Here is a 16,166-nt window from a genome sequence, read left to right as displayed (position 1 = left end):
AGATAAAACAAATGTAAATTATTGTACAGGGAGTGATATTATGAAAAATAGTAATGAAATAAGTAATACTACTTATTTATGGTGTTTCTTTTTGTCAGAATACCTACCTTGATCCTTTTGAATATTTTAAAGATATTAGAATTTAATTATAATAATATTGAAACTTTAGTGTTTAAATTTTTTTTGATAAATATTTTGTTTGGACATGTGTTCAGTAAACTACTTAATAAGCATGTCAGTAATCACAGTGGTTGGTACTGCATTTTAAAATGATAAATATAATTTTTCTCCTAGGATTACATTCCATCACAGCAAGATATTCTGCTTGCACGACGACCCACTAAAGGCATTCATGAGTACGACTTTGAAATTAAAAATGTTCCTTTCAAAATGGTTGATGTGGGTGGTCAGAGATCAGAAAGGAAACGTTGGTTTGAATGCTTCGACAGTGTAACATCAATACTTTTCCTTGTCTCTTCAAGTGAATTTGACCAGGTGCTTATGGAAGATCGACTGACAAATCGCCTTACGGAATCTCTGAACATTTTTGAAACAATAGTCAACAACCGAGTTTTCAGCAATGTCTCCATAATTCTTTTCTTAAATAAGACAGACTTGCTTGAGGAAAAAGTGCAAATTGTGAGCATCAAAGACTATTTCCTAGAATTTGAAGGGGATCCCCACTGCTTAACAGACGTCCAAACTTTCCTGGTGGAATGTTTCCGTAACAAACGCCGGGATCAGCAGCAGAAGCCTTTATATCACCATTTCACCACTGCTATTAACACAGAAAATATTCGACTTGTTTTTCGTGATGTGAAGGATACTATCCTTCATGACAACCTCAAACAGCTTATGCTACAGTGATGTGCAAAAGACTTTATTTTAATACCTTTTCGTGTTTGTTTGTTTGTTTTCTGGGATATTTTGTTGTTGTTGTCTGTTTTTATAAATAGCAGTTTACAACAGGACTACAAAACCTTAATCCTGTGTTAAATGAAAACCGTAGTCTGTCTTCTGTGGACTTTGGTTTGTGGCTGAAAGCTGCTGAATACCACATTATTGCCAACTTCTGCTCAGATTCAGGCTTTGAATCTTTTCCACTATAGCTTCAAGTTAAATCAAATTGTAATTCTGTAGCAGACCTCAGTTAAATTTACTTCAGGCTTCAGTCTCTTCCCACTTTCCCAGTCTGAGTTGTATTTCTGTAGCAGCTGTTAACTTGTAGGTATGTGGTTAAGATTATTCAGTTCTTAAAAACAAATGAGGTGTCTTTTGCCTTACACTCAGTAGTATCTTATCTAGCTTGCAGTGACTGCAAGGGCTGTTGGAAAAGATTTGATCCAAGGGATGGCATTCCATGGGCTTATCACAGATTTGGCCTTACTGTTTTTTTTTTTAATTGATATGCAACTATTGGTTGTACATTTTAAAAAATTTGTGCTTTTTGAAAGTAATGTTCTTAATATTTTAAAGTTTACATAAGCATTTCTGATTTGATGCTAATCAAAGAGTATTCACAGATGGTACAAGGAAAGTCAATAAGTAAACGGACCCCAAGTAGTATTTTGATGAAAAATAAATCATGAAATGTAACTTAACTCTTTTTTGTTCCTCTTTAATGATGATATATTAGTAATGTACCATGTGCTGAATATTCTGGCAATAGTAGTAAATCAAAGCTGCTTGCAACTTAAGTGATATGACTTAAAATAAAGCCTTTTCAGAATTCTTTTATTTGTTTAACTCTCAGACTTTTAAATCCTATCTCAGATGATTTTGGTGATTACTATTTAAAAAAGATACAATTGCAACATCACAGATACTGTTCTTTTGCTATTTTGATCATTTCAGTAACTTCGGTCTTTTGTGCATTTTTGTGTTTGAAACTTACCATGGACAGTCATTTCCCCTTCAAATTCAGCAAAACATTAGATGGGGTTATCATTATTAATTTTTGGTGTATCTGTCCCAAAAATACAACACATATTGGTTGTATAATTTCTGTTTTTGAAATACCATTATTTTTAGTACACTTTAAGTGTTAAACCATATGCTTTTAAGAAGTCATAATTTTTATAACTCAGACACCTATAGGTGATTAAATTAAATTTGACTCCCCACTGCTTCCTTTTAAAATCATTATTTTTGAAATGTACTCATACTAATAGCTTCATAATTACAAATGCACTCATTATTAAGATGATCAGAATGGTTGTGGTTGCAATAACAAATACTGTATTTTAGGTTACATGTAGTCTTAGAACTTGGATTTTAGAAAAACATGCACGATACTTTTTTTTTTAATCAAACCTTTTCTCCTTTTTTAAAATTGTGATTAAGACTGTGACATAGATCACTTGACTGTAGCTGACTCTTCTCAGGTATTTTATTGATTAGAAATTCCTTGAATGTGTGGTCAAAACTATGTATCATCAAGTCTTTCAGGGGCTGAGTTCACTAAACTGTCTGGCTTAAGTTTAAAACTTCACAGTGAGCTATCTAAACAGGGATTTTTCTTGACATTCTTGTTAAAGTAGATTTCCTTTGACTTCATGTCCCATTCCCATCATTCTAGAATTATTACCTTTCAGTATTTCAGTATGGTAATGCATGAGCATTCAAACATGTACTCATAGATACCTCTGAGGTCCCTTCTAGCTCTAGATCTATGCTCTTACGTAATAATGCAACTGTATAGCAGAATTCCATGCATGTCTAAAGTTTTTCCACATCTAGTGATTCTTGCCAAAATGAACTTTGAAAACTGTTTTAAAATCCGCAGGGTTAGAATTATTTCACTAGTGAATATCAGTAAATATGTTCACATTAGGCTTTTCAACAAAAAATTGCTATATCTAACTTTTATCAAATGGTCAATTAACTTTAGTGAAGACTAACATGTTTTTATATGTAAAGAAAAATGGTTAGTCTTTCTAAATCATATTTAAAATGTGTTATTGGAGCCATAAATATTCACCAAAAAGATGAGATTACTAAAATTTACCTATTTAAATAGCAATCTGCATTTTTTCGGACTGCCATCAAAAGCTGTTAGTAATACCTACCGTAGAATAATCTTGGTATTGAAGTGTTTATTTCTGCAAATTAAAACGTGTGATTTATTTTTTTTAGTGACAACATTATTTTAACATTTGGTAATAGTTTAAATGGACCTATAAGTTCAACCTTTAGATTACATTTTATAAATCTTTTAAAACTAAAAGAAGTAGTGTTAATATTTGGAGCACTGAACTTACCTTCGAAATACCACTATATAGGGAAGACAATGGTAAAACGTAGGGGACAGGATAAATGGGGTTGCTTGTAGGTTTATTTTTTTTAAATATGCCAAAATAAATGTTTTTGGCCCAGTCATTTTAAAAAATAAATTTAAATGTATTGTGCCTTAGAACATTTGGTTTTGAAAGCCTTTCTCATTGTGTTCTTTGTAAACAAATGCCTAGTTACATTATATAATGTTTACTGACTCAGTGGTTGGAAACCTGAATGCTTTTTGATTTAAGTCTCAAGAAATGTCACTAAAGTGTTTTAATGGCTTGGGAGAAATACATTCCACACAATGTTGCTATTTAAGTCTAATAATATAAAAAAATTGGGCCTCAGTTTTACTATGTATTTTTTTCTTTAAGTTTTCTGAAGACATAAATCCAAGGTGTTTTGCTTGTGCCAATCAAAGTACTGTTACAATTTTATGATGCCATTTGATTTATCATGTTCAGAATTAAGCCAGACCTTTACGTTTTTTATGCGTTTGATTCTTTTGTGGAAATGACACCTGTTTTGCTCCCTGGAAAATACTTTGAACCAAAGAATGAAAAAAGAGGAAAGGAAATTTAGGGGGAATGGAAGGTTTTGTTTATTTTTTTTTTAAAGTTTAATTGATTTAACTTTATATAACAGTTTTCTATTGTTTGATCTCTACAGTGGATTTTTTAAACAAACTTTTTCAGTTAGATTGGGCAAGCATTTTGAAATAGACATTTAAAGTTATAGTCTTAAAAATCAGTATTGGGAGTGATTGGGCATTATACCAGTTTAGATTCATATAATTTTTATAGGATGAGTTGGGCAAACCAAAATTTATAATGTATGCTCAAATTTTTTTTTGAAAAAATATTTTAGTATTAACATATGTACCCAGTTTTTTTCTCAGTATTTTTGTGGAATAAACTTATCAAATTATGTTCTTCAAATATGTTGAAATTTAAGTCACCATTTGGTAGAGTCCTCAAATTGCCATTTTATAAATAAGGTAATACATTTGGATAGAGCTAGAAATAAAGAAACTTAAAATTTAAGCCAAGTTCCTTCCATTGCAGATTTTATAGCATGTGTTCTTTGAGTATACAAGTGTAAGAAGATTGAATATCAGTGTTAACTCTGAATTTCTTGAGTCCATGAAATCATACTTGTTTAGCCTATACAAAAAGTGGTAATAAACAGCCCCCCTGAAATTTTTTTAAAGCCACATTTGTTTTAATTTTTTTTTATAATCTAAAAAAGAAACAGCATCCAATATCTGTCTTGTTGAAAATTATTTTGTTGTTTTGCTTTAAAAAAAATACTGGGTCAGCCTTGTTTTCTTTTCCCATTATTTCAATATATGCAATGTACCCTTGAAGTAGATGTTTTATGCTGCTTGATTTTTTTATATTCCTAAAAAAGAAATTTATTACCCTGTAGCTGGATATACAATTGGTTACATGGTATATAGTAACCGTTAAGGGAGTATATTATTATTAATGGTTTACATCAAGGAACAGATAAGTCCATGGACTTAAACAGAAGTAAATATTTAATAACAAGATTTGTAGTAAAGATCCATTATGTTATGGTACGATGTCAGGACTTAATAAACTTATAAAAGAGGTGGAAATATAGAAAAAAAGCTGAGGGCTTTGCTTAACAATTTCAACTTTAACTAAATGTATTTTCCAAGTACCATCAAGTAAATATTAATCTTAGTGTTGTAAGTAATAACATCATTTGAGGTACATGTCGCAGACCACTATCTTGCAGTCTCTTCACCTGTACTTGAATGTAACATTATCATTTTCAAGAGAGATTTCACTTTTGTGATGTTCAAGTTTAATCATTTGGTTCCAAATGCCACTACTGTTCATATACCAAAATTTATTTCTTATAAGCCTTACAGATTCAAGCAGTGCTTTTTGAGGTTATAAAAAATTCTCGTAATTTAACCTATTCTGCCACTGATTCTGTTGATGAAAATTTTCAGTCACTAAGTATTAAGCGCCTACTATGTGCCAAGCACTGTATACTGATAAGTCAAAGGATGAGACCCATGGTGAGAATTTAATCCAGTGAGGACATGATAATGAAATAGTTACACCTTGTATGTGAGTTTTGTATTTTACATTGCAAGATTGTTGCCTAGATACTGCTTTAAATCTGTGAAAAAAAAATTTTGTCCTTAAAGCAATGTTGTAATGGGCGTGCACCACTCAGTAACTATCCCTTTTTAATGGTACCAGAAAAAAATTTGGTTTAGTTCTTGGAAGAGTATGCAACATTGCTGCAAATTGCTATTTACCGTATCTCTGCCTTTTACTTGAAAACAGGTAACTAAATTGCAAAATATTTTAAATGGCTTTTCTGTACTATACAGTGGCGAGAGCTTAGTTACCATAAGAAGCCTTATCTAAAAATATATTTTGTAACAACCATAATAGATACTGTATCAAATAAAACATGATTTGTATTAGCTCTGTATAAAAGTATTTGTGGCTTGGGACTTTTTATACATATAACTTTTTTAACTTTCCAGGGACTACGTATCATCTGATATCATTGTAAATTTTGCCATCTGTACTTTAGTTTGATTGGCAATAAATTATTTCTAGAAGAGGTCTAAAAGAGGGAAACATAATTTGATTTTATAAGGTGATTGAATTGCTAGTATAGTAAAGCTTTTTACTTTTGTACATACTTTGCAGACATTTTGCTTTTTGCTATTAATATTTGCATTGTAAAAATTACTGACATTTAATAAATACATTTACAAACCATTCAGTACTATTAAGTTATTTAAAGCTATAGCTTGGGCATTAAAAAGTGAAAAAGACTTAGTTTAATGGCTAGAAAGCCTAAGTGCTATTAAATGACTTAAGCCTCAACTATGTCAACATTTTTAATTTTGCCTTAGCCTATTATAAATTTTAAGATAGACATTAGAATCAGAGTCTTACTACACTTCCAAAATCTTCCTTAAAGTTGGCCATAGAGCCACAGTAGGAAAAGAAGGCACTTTCATTGAGGAACAAAGAAACATTTAAATTTTAAACAGGAAAGATAGAGGATAAGCTACTCCAAGAATTGGTGTAGTGGAATGAATGTATGGACGTTGACAAAGACAAGTTCGGTTTTGACTCGGACGCTAGCTGTGTAACCCTGGATAAATCGCTTCAATTTAGGACTAAATTTCGTTCTGTAGAATAGGGGTGATAATCTCATCTACCTCACAGAGTTGTTAAGATCAAATAAGATAATATGTGTAAAGCATTTACATCCTAGCTACTGTTAATTATTTCATCAATATGGGAAGCTGTATAGCTGTGCAGATTAGCAGCTCCTCCATACCTTAAAAGTTTTAGAGAGTTTCATGGGACATTGCAAGTTGAGTGATTTGTCTGTGGTGCACTGATAATGTAGATCAAGAGTCGGGACTTAAACCCAGGTCTTCCTGGTTCATCTAGCCCTCTACTACATTGGGATGTCATTCACCATTCTTACACTATTAAGAATGTATTAAAGGTTAATTTTTCCCTTTTTTTTGGACTACATTTTTTTTAACAGATTGGCTCATCATTGTAACAAGTCATCATGAATACACTTTTATGTTCTTTTTGCGAATCTATAGCTTGACAGGTTTTTAAAAAACCTTCTTTACTTAATATTCCACCATTGCAACTTCAGCCATGTTTAAAGTAAACTACTTTTACTGTTTGTGTGTTGTAAGAGATTTTTTTCTAGGTGTGGTTGAACTGTGTTCTTTGAGGTCCCTTCATACTTTTCTTTCTGTTGAATGCCCTCTACCATTTCTTCCCCAAAACAGAATTAAGCAATTGGTATCCATTGCTTTTAGAACTTAAAAAAAAACCAAAAACTTTTTCCTATTTTTTGAATCTACATGTTTGAGCTGGCAAGCTCAGTTAGAATAATGTGCAAATCAGCCCAAAGTTTCAGGCTTTATGCAAAAAGGATCATTTTTCGTGACCACCATCTGTATGTAACCCCTCACTATAGCCAACTGTTTCAGATTCTTATCACTGGTAACAAGAATAATGGGAAAGAATAGACAGCTTAACACAGCCAGTCATCTTCATTTACCATGTAAAACATGGATTTACTGAGGTTAGTTCAGCAGCATTCTTTGTTTTTCTGGAGGTGATCTGTGGATTCTCTAGATTGGTACTATATTGGCTATATTAAAAAATTGTAGCTTGTTTTCATATATTTCCTCGTTTAAAGTATTCAGGGTTTTTCACTTACGTTTTTCAGGTAGACCCATGATCATTCAGTGGAATTCTGTCTTCAAGGTCAATTATGTTGACTTAAATATAAGTTGAGGTTTTTTTTAACATTTCCTTTTTGTTTCACCAGATTTTGCTCTACTAAGGTATTTTTGTGTTCCATATATGTTAATTACGTGCACTTCTTTAAAGAGATTCTCCATTGTGGATTCACTTTTTTTCTTTTGAACCATTCTGGAGTTTGTTGTTTTTGTGTTTTCTTGAAAGTTATTTGGGTAGTTTATTTGTTAAGATAACTATTCTACTCTTTTTGAGGATATAATCATCCTTTTGATTTTAGAATCCTCCCTTTCTTGACTTATCTGCTTGTCCTTTAGACCTAAATTGAGATTTTTTTCCTTGAAATTTTGGTGTTTTAGCCATTTTTTTTTAAATTTCCCTATCACTTTCTAGCCTCTCCCAATTCTTCCCCTTTGCTGGTGGGCACACCTCCCAAGGATAGATTGACAGCCTGCACCCCTAACCGGAGTACCCTCTAGGGGGATATTACTGGCCTTACCCAGCTGTCACCACTGACCACACTGACCCCCATGTCCTGATCCTCCAAGATTTTCCTTTCTTTCTTGGCTTTGTTGAACCAGAATTGACTGCTTTTTTGCAGTATGGATGGGTTGCTATAGGCAGAGTGTCTACAGTCTTAGTGGTTCCTAACTTTGGGCTGGGGCCTAGTCAAAAGGCGACACTGTTTTAGCTACCCACATCTCTCTACTTCTCCTCCTTTTAGCCTCATCTGGCTGGGCAAAGTCACAGCCTATTGTTCTGTGAGGATGGGATGGCCTAAGATGGGCCCTAGGCATAAGCTACCTAAAAAGGTTGTTAATTTCTACGTTAATTATGTTAATTATGTTACCTTGTCAGATTTTTTTTCTCTTTGGATTTAGCCATGATTAGTTGTCCAGAACTGAATAGGAAGTGTCTGAGACCAGATTTGAACTCAGGTTTCTCAGGTTTTCCTGACTCTAAGCCCGCTATTCTATACCCTGTGCCACCTAAGTTGGTGATAACTTCCTACTAGCTATCATATTTCTCCTCTCCTTTGTAGTAACGAAACCCAAGAAAGCCACGCGCAATCAAGGCCACCACTTGCCCACCTCTTTTAAACCCTCTGCAATCTGTGTGCCCAAACTCATCGCTTAGCTGAAATGGCTTTCTCTAAATTTACCAATTATCTCATTGCCAGGTCTGATATCCTTAACTGAATCCTAATCCTTAAAGGCAGCATTTGACACTGAACCCTCCTGGATACTCTCCCCTCTAGGTTTTTGTGACTTGTTCTCTCCTGTTTTTCCTTCTATCTGTGCAACCATGCTTTCTCACTTTCCTTTGCTGGCTCTTCATCCATGTCAGATGAATGTCCCCCAGAGCTTTGACCTAAGTTCCCTTCTCTTTTCCACTTATGTTTTCTCACTTGGTGATCTTATTAGCTCCTCTAGGTTTAATTATCTCTATGTAGATGATTTCCAGATCTACTCTTCCAGGCCTCTTCTATTTCCTGAGAGCCATGCTACTACATTTCTTCTTAGACTTTTAGGGATGTCTTGGGGTGTCTTTTGAAATGCAGTAACTCATGAACCCCAACAGTGTGCTTCCTCCTCCCCATGATTATCTATTGATAAGGCTTATATGCTCAACCAAACTTATTTAGCTTTGAGAAATGGTTACTTTGTAGTATAGTAATCCCACCCCCCAAACTCTGACATACTCTCCACACATACATAGAAGTCTTGGGAAAGTGGATTTAAGTTTAGAACACAAGTGACTCCTGTGAGGTCTTTTTCTGGAGTCCTCATGATTACCCTTTATGCATAGGGTGGGTTTTTTTTTTCAGAGGGGGGAAGGCAGGGCAGTTTGGGTTAAAAAGTCACACATCCAGTAAGTGTGTCAAGTGTTTGAGATCGAAATTGAAGTCAGGTCCTACTGACTCCGGGGCCAGTGTTCTACTCACTGCATCACCTAGCTGCCCCATGGGGTAGTTTTTCTGCTGGGCTTCTTGTATAGCTTGAAGCTGCCTTCCTTCATAATGACTAGCTTATCCTTACTTCTTTACTGCAGACCCTGCCGTCAACCATTATGGGGATGATGCTGGGACCATGATAGGAAGGCCCAAATCTTCATGACCCTCAAAGCTTAAAAGGTTGGGGCAGGGCAGAGGAAACTGACTATAGCTATAGTCAGGGCTCTTCTGCCTTCCAAACAATCCCTCAGAGTTGACTAGAAGATTTCCACTCTAAGTCGTCTGACAATTCAATCAGCAGTTGTGTTGTAGTAAGAGGTGTCATGGTCAGAAGTCCCTGGTCTCACTTGAATCAAAGGCCTTAATTAGTCTTCCATCTACATAAGACCTAATTAGTTTTAGGTCAGAATCTTGATCCTTTGCAACTCAGAGACTTAGACTTACTTATGATTATGAGAGGTAGTTCTTTGTTAGGGTCTGCTAGGTATCACAGCGGATAGAGCTTTGGACCTAAGAGTCAGGAAGATGACGAGTTCAAATGCTGCCTCAGCCCGTAGGCGTGTGACTGATGGAAGGCAAAGTATTTAACCTTTCTTAGCCTCAGTTTTCTCATCTGTAAAATGGAGCAATAATAGCACCTACCTCACAGAGTTGTGAGGGTCAAATGAGATAACACAGTAAAGCACTTTAAAAATCTCGATATGCTATATTAATGCTAGCTATTACCATTGTTTACCTTTGAGGAGATAGTAAGGAGAATCTGAGGAAGCGGTTGGTTTCAGGAAGACTTTTTCTCCAAGCATACATTTTTTTTCTGTTTTAGTAAATCAAAAACCCTACTTTTAAACTATTATGTTTGGTTTATTTTACTGTGGAATCTTGCCTTTTGTTGCACAATTACTGTAGAATAGAAATGGAAATTGTTTGGGTGATGGAGAGTTTTATCATTAGCAGAGAGAAGTTTGAACCCTAAAAAGCCAAATGACCTTGTTGACAAAAACTCAACCTTGCGCAGTCCCCATTTCCTCATTTGTAAAATGAGCTCATTTTTCAATTGTTTATTGGGTGATTTTGTTATCAAGGAAGAAATCTCTTGATACCTACTTTGCCAGGATCTTAGAGAGAGGATTCTTTATAGTTCATCCAATCTGTAAAGCGAGGATATTTGCCTGTTATTTTAAAGTCTTGACTTATTTATATTCTGCATAGTGAATTCAATAATCAGTTTTTTGTAAGAATTTTTTTTTCTGGATGTAATGGATCCAATTCAGTACTTAAGACCAACACGCATTCCCAGACAGAGGGCTACTACTGGCTCTGAAGGTTTCTGACCCCTTTGGAACCTTCCTATCATAACTCCATGCTTCCTGCCTCCTGAAAATAGAATACTACCTGCTTCAGATGCTGCCCCTGGTACATCTCTAGTCAGAGTATTAGCAAGCTTCCAGGCTTATTAACCTAGCTTCCCTGCTGAGACCCCTTTTGCAGTATAGACTTCTGGCTGCCTTTTTATGTAGTCTTGGGTTGGATGAAGGACCTTACTGTTGTCTGGATTTCTGAACCATTATTCAATCTGATACTCTTTGTGATCTTTGCTGGAGTATATGTGGGAAAGCTGGGCCTTTCTATGACCATTCACATTACCATCTTAACTGGAAGCTCTGTTAAATATTTTAGAGAGAAAAATATTTCTAGTATCACAATTTTTCTCATAGGATCTCTATTTACATCAATAGGGTTTCAGGGGAAACTGTCTTAAAAACACTGTGCAAAAAGATTTTAAGCCATGATTTTAAAGTCTGATATTGCCACTGATGTTAATCTTGATACATAAAGTATAGGTTTTGACAGCACTCGATGTCTTACAGACATCATCATTATGGAAATTTTCAACGCTAGGTCAAATCCAGTGAGATAAAAATTTGGAGGCTAATATTGTAGGATCATAGTTCTTACAAGAAAAGGGGCCAAAGAAGCTGCTCCAGGCTGGATCTGACTCAGGTCACTCCCCTGGGTAGTTCGTTTTCAATATTGGAACAAAACAAGACACTCATAGGTCATTCAATGATTAACAAAAAGACTTACTTAGCCCTAACAGGAGAAGAATATTCGACAAGAATAGGCATTGAGAACACCTCAAATTGATTCAGCTAAAACCGAACTGTTTTGCTTGAGCTGCCCTTAGTGATCAACAAGCCAAGCATCTGAAAACTCCTGGGGCTCCCCATAGCTACCTTGTAATCAGGAGACCAGCAAGTATGTCAACAGCCTGAGCCAACTAAAACTAGAGGATATTCTCAATACCTTTTAAGGAAAAAAATCAATCTAACTTGTAAAGAAGTATGAGTTAGTATTTTTCTTCTATTACAGAGGAATCTAAGTCCAATCCTCATTTTAAGGATGAAGAAACTGGGGTCAAGAGAAGTTGAATGACTTAACCAAGGTGAAGAAGGTATTAAGTGACAAAACTAGCATTTGAACTCAGATGCTGTTTTCCAAATCCAGCATTTTTTCGACTGTACCCATACTTTCCAGGGAAGATTATATAAGTGCCCTTCAAACTATCCCACATAGCCAACTTTCTGCACTTATATATGGCCTGGCCCTCCTTACGCCAGGGTCCCTGATCTCGTGTCTTTCCCCGCTGAAAATCATCCTCCACCCCTAACCAAAGTGATTTTCCTAAAGTGCAGGTCTGATTATGATACACCTTCCCTTGCAATAAACTCCAGTACTTCCCCATTAACTCTAGGATCAAAGACAAACTCTTTGTCATATATAGCCTTTTATAATTTTGCCTCAACTTAGATTTCCAGCCTTATATATTACTCCCTTTCCTGCATTCTGTGGTACAACCAAACTGACCTTGGGTTTTTTTTTCCACACATAAAAACACAACTAAAAGTTCAAAAAGAATAGGAAATCAAGATATGATGCCATCCATTTAGCACAACTGTACAAAGAAAGAGAAATGGGTTTATACAGCAAACTTGCTCCTGAGTGAAAATTGGAGACAATTCATCTTTGCTTGTTTTTGCATTTTGTATCATAAATATACACAAAGTAACATGATTCCTACAGAAAAACTATTTGCTGAATATTTTGCTGAGTATTTATTGATTGTTATATTGTATATCTTTCAATAAGAAAAATCTAAAAAAGAATTTCACCCTCTTGGATAGTTACATTGTTTAAACTAACTGATTAACCCCTTACTAACAAGTGAATATTGTTTACAAATGTGGCCTATCCTCTAGGAAATGCACAGGCATTTTTTTTAATTATAAAAAATTCAATCACATTAATATTGAGAGCAAAAAAATTGTCATTAACAAAATTTGAAATCTTTAAAATACTGCCTACTTTATCTTTAGATTTTTATTTCTATTTTGTGTTATATAATATACATCTGGTATTAGTACAGAATTCTATGATCATAACAAATATACATATACTTAAGTTGCTTGCTCAGTGTTTTTTGTATTGATAAGGTACATGATAAAAAACAAACCTGGAAAGCTCTGTCCTAAGTAAAGGCTTTAGGATCGTAGGTTTATCAGAAACAGTTTATTCATTTATTTGCCATTATGCTGAATTGCTAAGATGCCAACAAATTCATCCTCAGTGAATTTTGGGAGATTTCTCTTTACCATCGCTTCACTTTGCTTCTTGCATGCTTCTGGCTCTATCCTTGATTTTCTAATTAACCCTCTTTAGTTTTTCATGGATTCTTCTTCCTCCCTCTACCCACCAAATGTAAAAATTCCTATTCTCAGCGCTTTTTCTCCATAACTCTCCCCAACATGCTCTGCCTTTCTATCTCTATGATTTTATTTACACTTTTCCTTCTGCTTAGAATACCTTTTCCTCTCTCCACTTTCTATACCCTATCTATCCTTTACCTCAAGTGTCACCATTATTCATAATCTTCCCTAATCAAGAATACTACATGTCCCAAATCACTTTCTGTGTATCTCTTCTGACATTTATCTATTTCTATATTGTATTATTTTTTACACAACTAATCTGCATATCTTTGGAGAAGTCCTTTTCTCCGAGCCTCAGCTGTAAAATGGACATGATCTTTGTATCTGACCTCGTAGGGCTTTAAATAGTATCAAACAAGATAATGTATATAAAACACTTTATAACCTACAAAGTACAATATGAATGACGCTACCATAAATTATTATCATTTTGCTATAGGAAGCTAGTGCAGTGGAAAGATTGCAGGATTTGGAGTCAGAGGCCGTCGATTTAAATCCTGGCTCTGCCTCTTACTTCCTGTTTGACCTTTAGTAAGTCACTTAATCTCTGATCCCTGTTTACTCATTTATAAAATGAGAGGATTGAATTAGATCACCTCTCAAGTCCCTGCCAGTTCTAAATTTATGATCCTGTGACCTCCAAGGGGAGATTTCTGTCTTCTATCCCTGATAACATTCCGCCTGGTGCTTCGCACGTAGTAGGTGTAGTAGTTCAGGATGTTTGCTTCATCAAATTGCTGAATGTCTAGTCTTTGTTAAATGTTAGGTTTGAAATAAATTTATTAGTTAGTAAATATCTAATTTAGAAATACTTCTTATGTAGACATATAGAGCATATACATATAAAATTTGTCACTGGCCATTGCACACACACATAGACAAACCTACATAATATACATACATATAAAAACATACACACATGTACACATGTATATGCACACAATACACACATGTACATGTACAACTGCATATGCACCTGCAACTACATATTACACATACATACACATACACAGGGATTTGACTGTGATTTCATTGATAAGAGAAACTCCTCAATTGGGAAACTCCCCCTACCCATGCAGGTTGCTACCTTCCATGCAATTTACCCTCAGAGGATGAGAGTCCTGAGATTAATTTACTTGTCCAGGGTCACAGAGCTAGTATTGTATCAGAAGTGGGATTTGAACCTGGGTCTTAAGCCACACTTGGTGCAGAGGAGAAGAGGAAGAGAACTGAGGGAAAGAGAAAGAAAAAAGCAGTTAAACTTTTCCCATTGCATGGATTCTCCTGTAGACTTTTGAAACCTTTCTGTAAAAGTGGTAGACGTTGGGGCCCTTTTTTAGAAATTGTCCAAAGCATCAAAAATAACTTGCTTGAGAAAACATCAAAGAATTGAAAAAGAAACCACAGCCTCAGTGCTTTAGTGACTAGTTAGCAATATGAAGCCTGATTCGTGATAAGAATCTACTTGTTCCAGTAAATCTAAAGTAAAACTGTGACATTTTGTTTGTTCCGAGAAGCAGTAACTGAAATCATAAATAATAAAAGATATAACAGCCACGTTTAACCTAATGGACTTCAAAGTTTTCTTGCCTTTTACTTTTGCTAATGCTGTCATTGGGCAATTACAAAGCTTCTTGCTTACGGGCAGCCAAGTTATTAAGAGGTTCTGGGCTCAAAAGTTTCCTGGTAAGTTGGTTATTTGGAACTAGAAATGTACTCCCCTATAAAAATTACATTACACATTCTAGTTAGGTTCCCAGACCAGCCCATAAAAACTTTTTAACCTGTCATGTAGCTAAACAACATGGTACTGAGGGGGAAGGGATACAATAGAGAGGAAAAGGAAGAGAATCTCCTTTCCCCTTCCTGGGTCTAGGGCCCACCGTAGGAAAAATTTTCAAGTAATATTATTATTAATAATAATTTACATAGCAATACTTTAAGGTATACAAGGCACTATGCTCATATCTTCCCTGTGATATAGATAATATAATTATTTGTCTTTATTGACCTTCTTAACTTCCATTCTGAAGCTTTCTTGCCTTCTAGTTCTCTTCTTTCCAGATGCTTAGTGCCACTCTTCACTTCCTACTACTGCACTATATCCAGGTCTGCCTTCTCCCACAAATAGCCCCAGGCTTCAAAATTACCCAGTTCCCCTATTCCTCTTCCCTGTCCTCCATCCTACACCTACCCAGATGACTAAGCAAAGTGCTAGATTGCCTGAAAACCATTAATGTAGGAATGATGGGCAGCCCTTTAAGCTTCTTGGTGGTAATTGTATTTTTAAAAGGAAACTTAGCTACCCAATAAATAATCTAATTGGCAGAATTTCAAGTAATGCAAGAAAATCAAGTGAAGAAAAAATTCCTATAGCCTGAAGAAAGGTATTTGGGGGCTAGGATGGACTGGGGTTCCTAATAGGAGCAAGCCCTGCCTAGGCGTATTCATCTGGGTTTCGTGCCCCCTAAACTTTTCTTTATTGTCACTTTCCTTACTTCCTCCACTTTAAAGTTCCAAACTTACTAATAATTGCTTCATACTCAGAGACAGGATTATATGTATATGGGAATACATACATATAAGGCACATATATGTGTACACATGCACAAGTTTATATTTATTTCTACATATATAATAATAATAATAACAACAACCAGCATTTATATAGTACTTACTATGTGTCAGGCATTGTACTAGGCTCCTTACAAACATTATCTTATTTGACTCTCACAATCATCCTGGGAGGTAGATGCTATTATTATCCCCATTTTACAATTGAAGAAACTGAGGCAAACAGAGGTTAAGTGACTTGCCTAGAGTCACACAGCTATTAATTCCCTGAGGCCAGATTTGAACTCAGGCCTT

General features: G+C 35.0%; 1 protein-coding gene across 1 annotated transcript in view; it reads left to right on the top strand.

Moving 5' to 3' along the window:
- Positions 1 to 6,053, top strand: part of GNA13 (G protein subunit alpha 13) — a 66,863-nt gene extending 60,810 nt beyond the window's left edge. The window contains exon 4 of the mRNA XM_036754400.1: positions 295 to 6,053. Within this exon, the coding sequence (XP_036610295.1) occupies positions 295 to 867 (573 nt within the window). The 3' untranslated portion in view covers positions 868 to 6,053. The remainder of the gene's footprint in view (positions 1 to 294) is intronic.
- The last annotated feature ends 10,113 nt before the right edge of the window (positions 6,054 to 16,166 follow it).

This window comes from Trichosurus vulpecula, chromosome 4, assembly GCF_011100635.1.
Source record: "Trichosurus vulpecula isolate mTriVul1 chromosome 4, mTriVul1.pri, whole genome shotgun sequence".
NCBI lineage: Eukaryota > Metazoa > Chordata > Mammalia > Diprotodontia > Phalangeridae > Trichosurus > Trichosurus vulpecula.
This window is presented reverse-complemented; position numbering and strand designations above follow the sequence as displayed.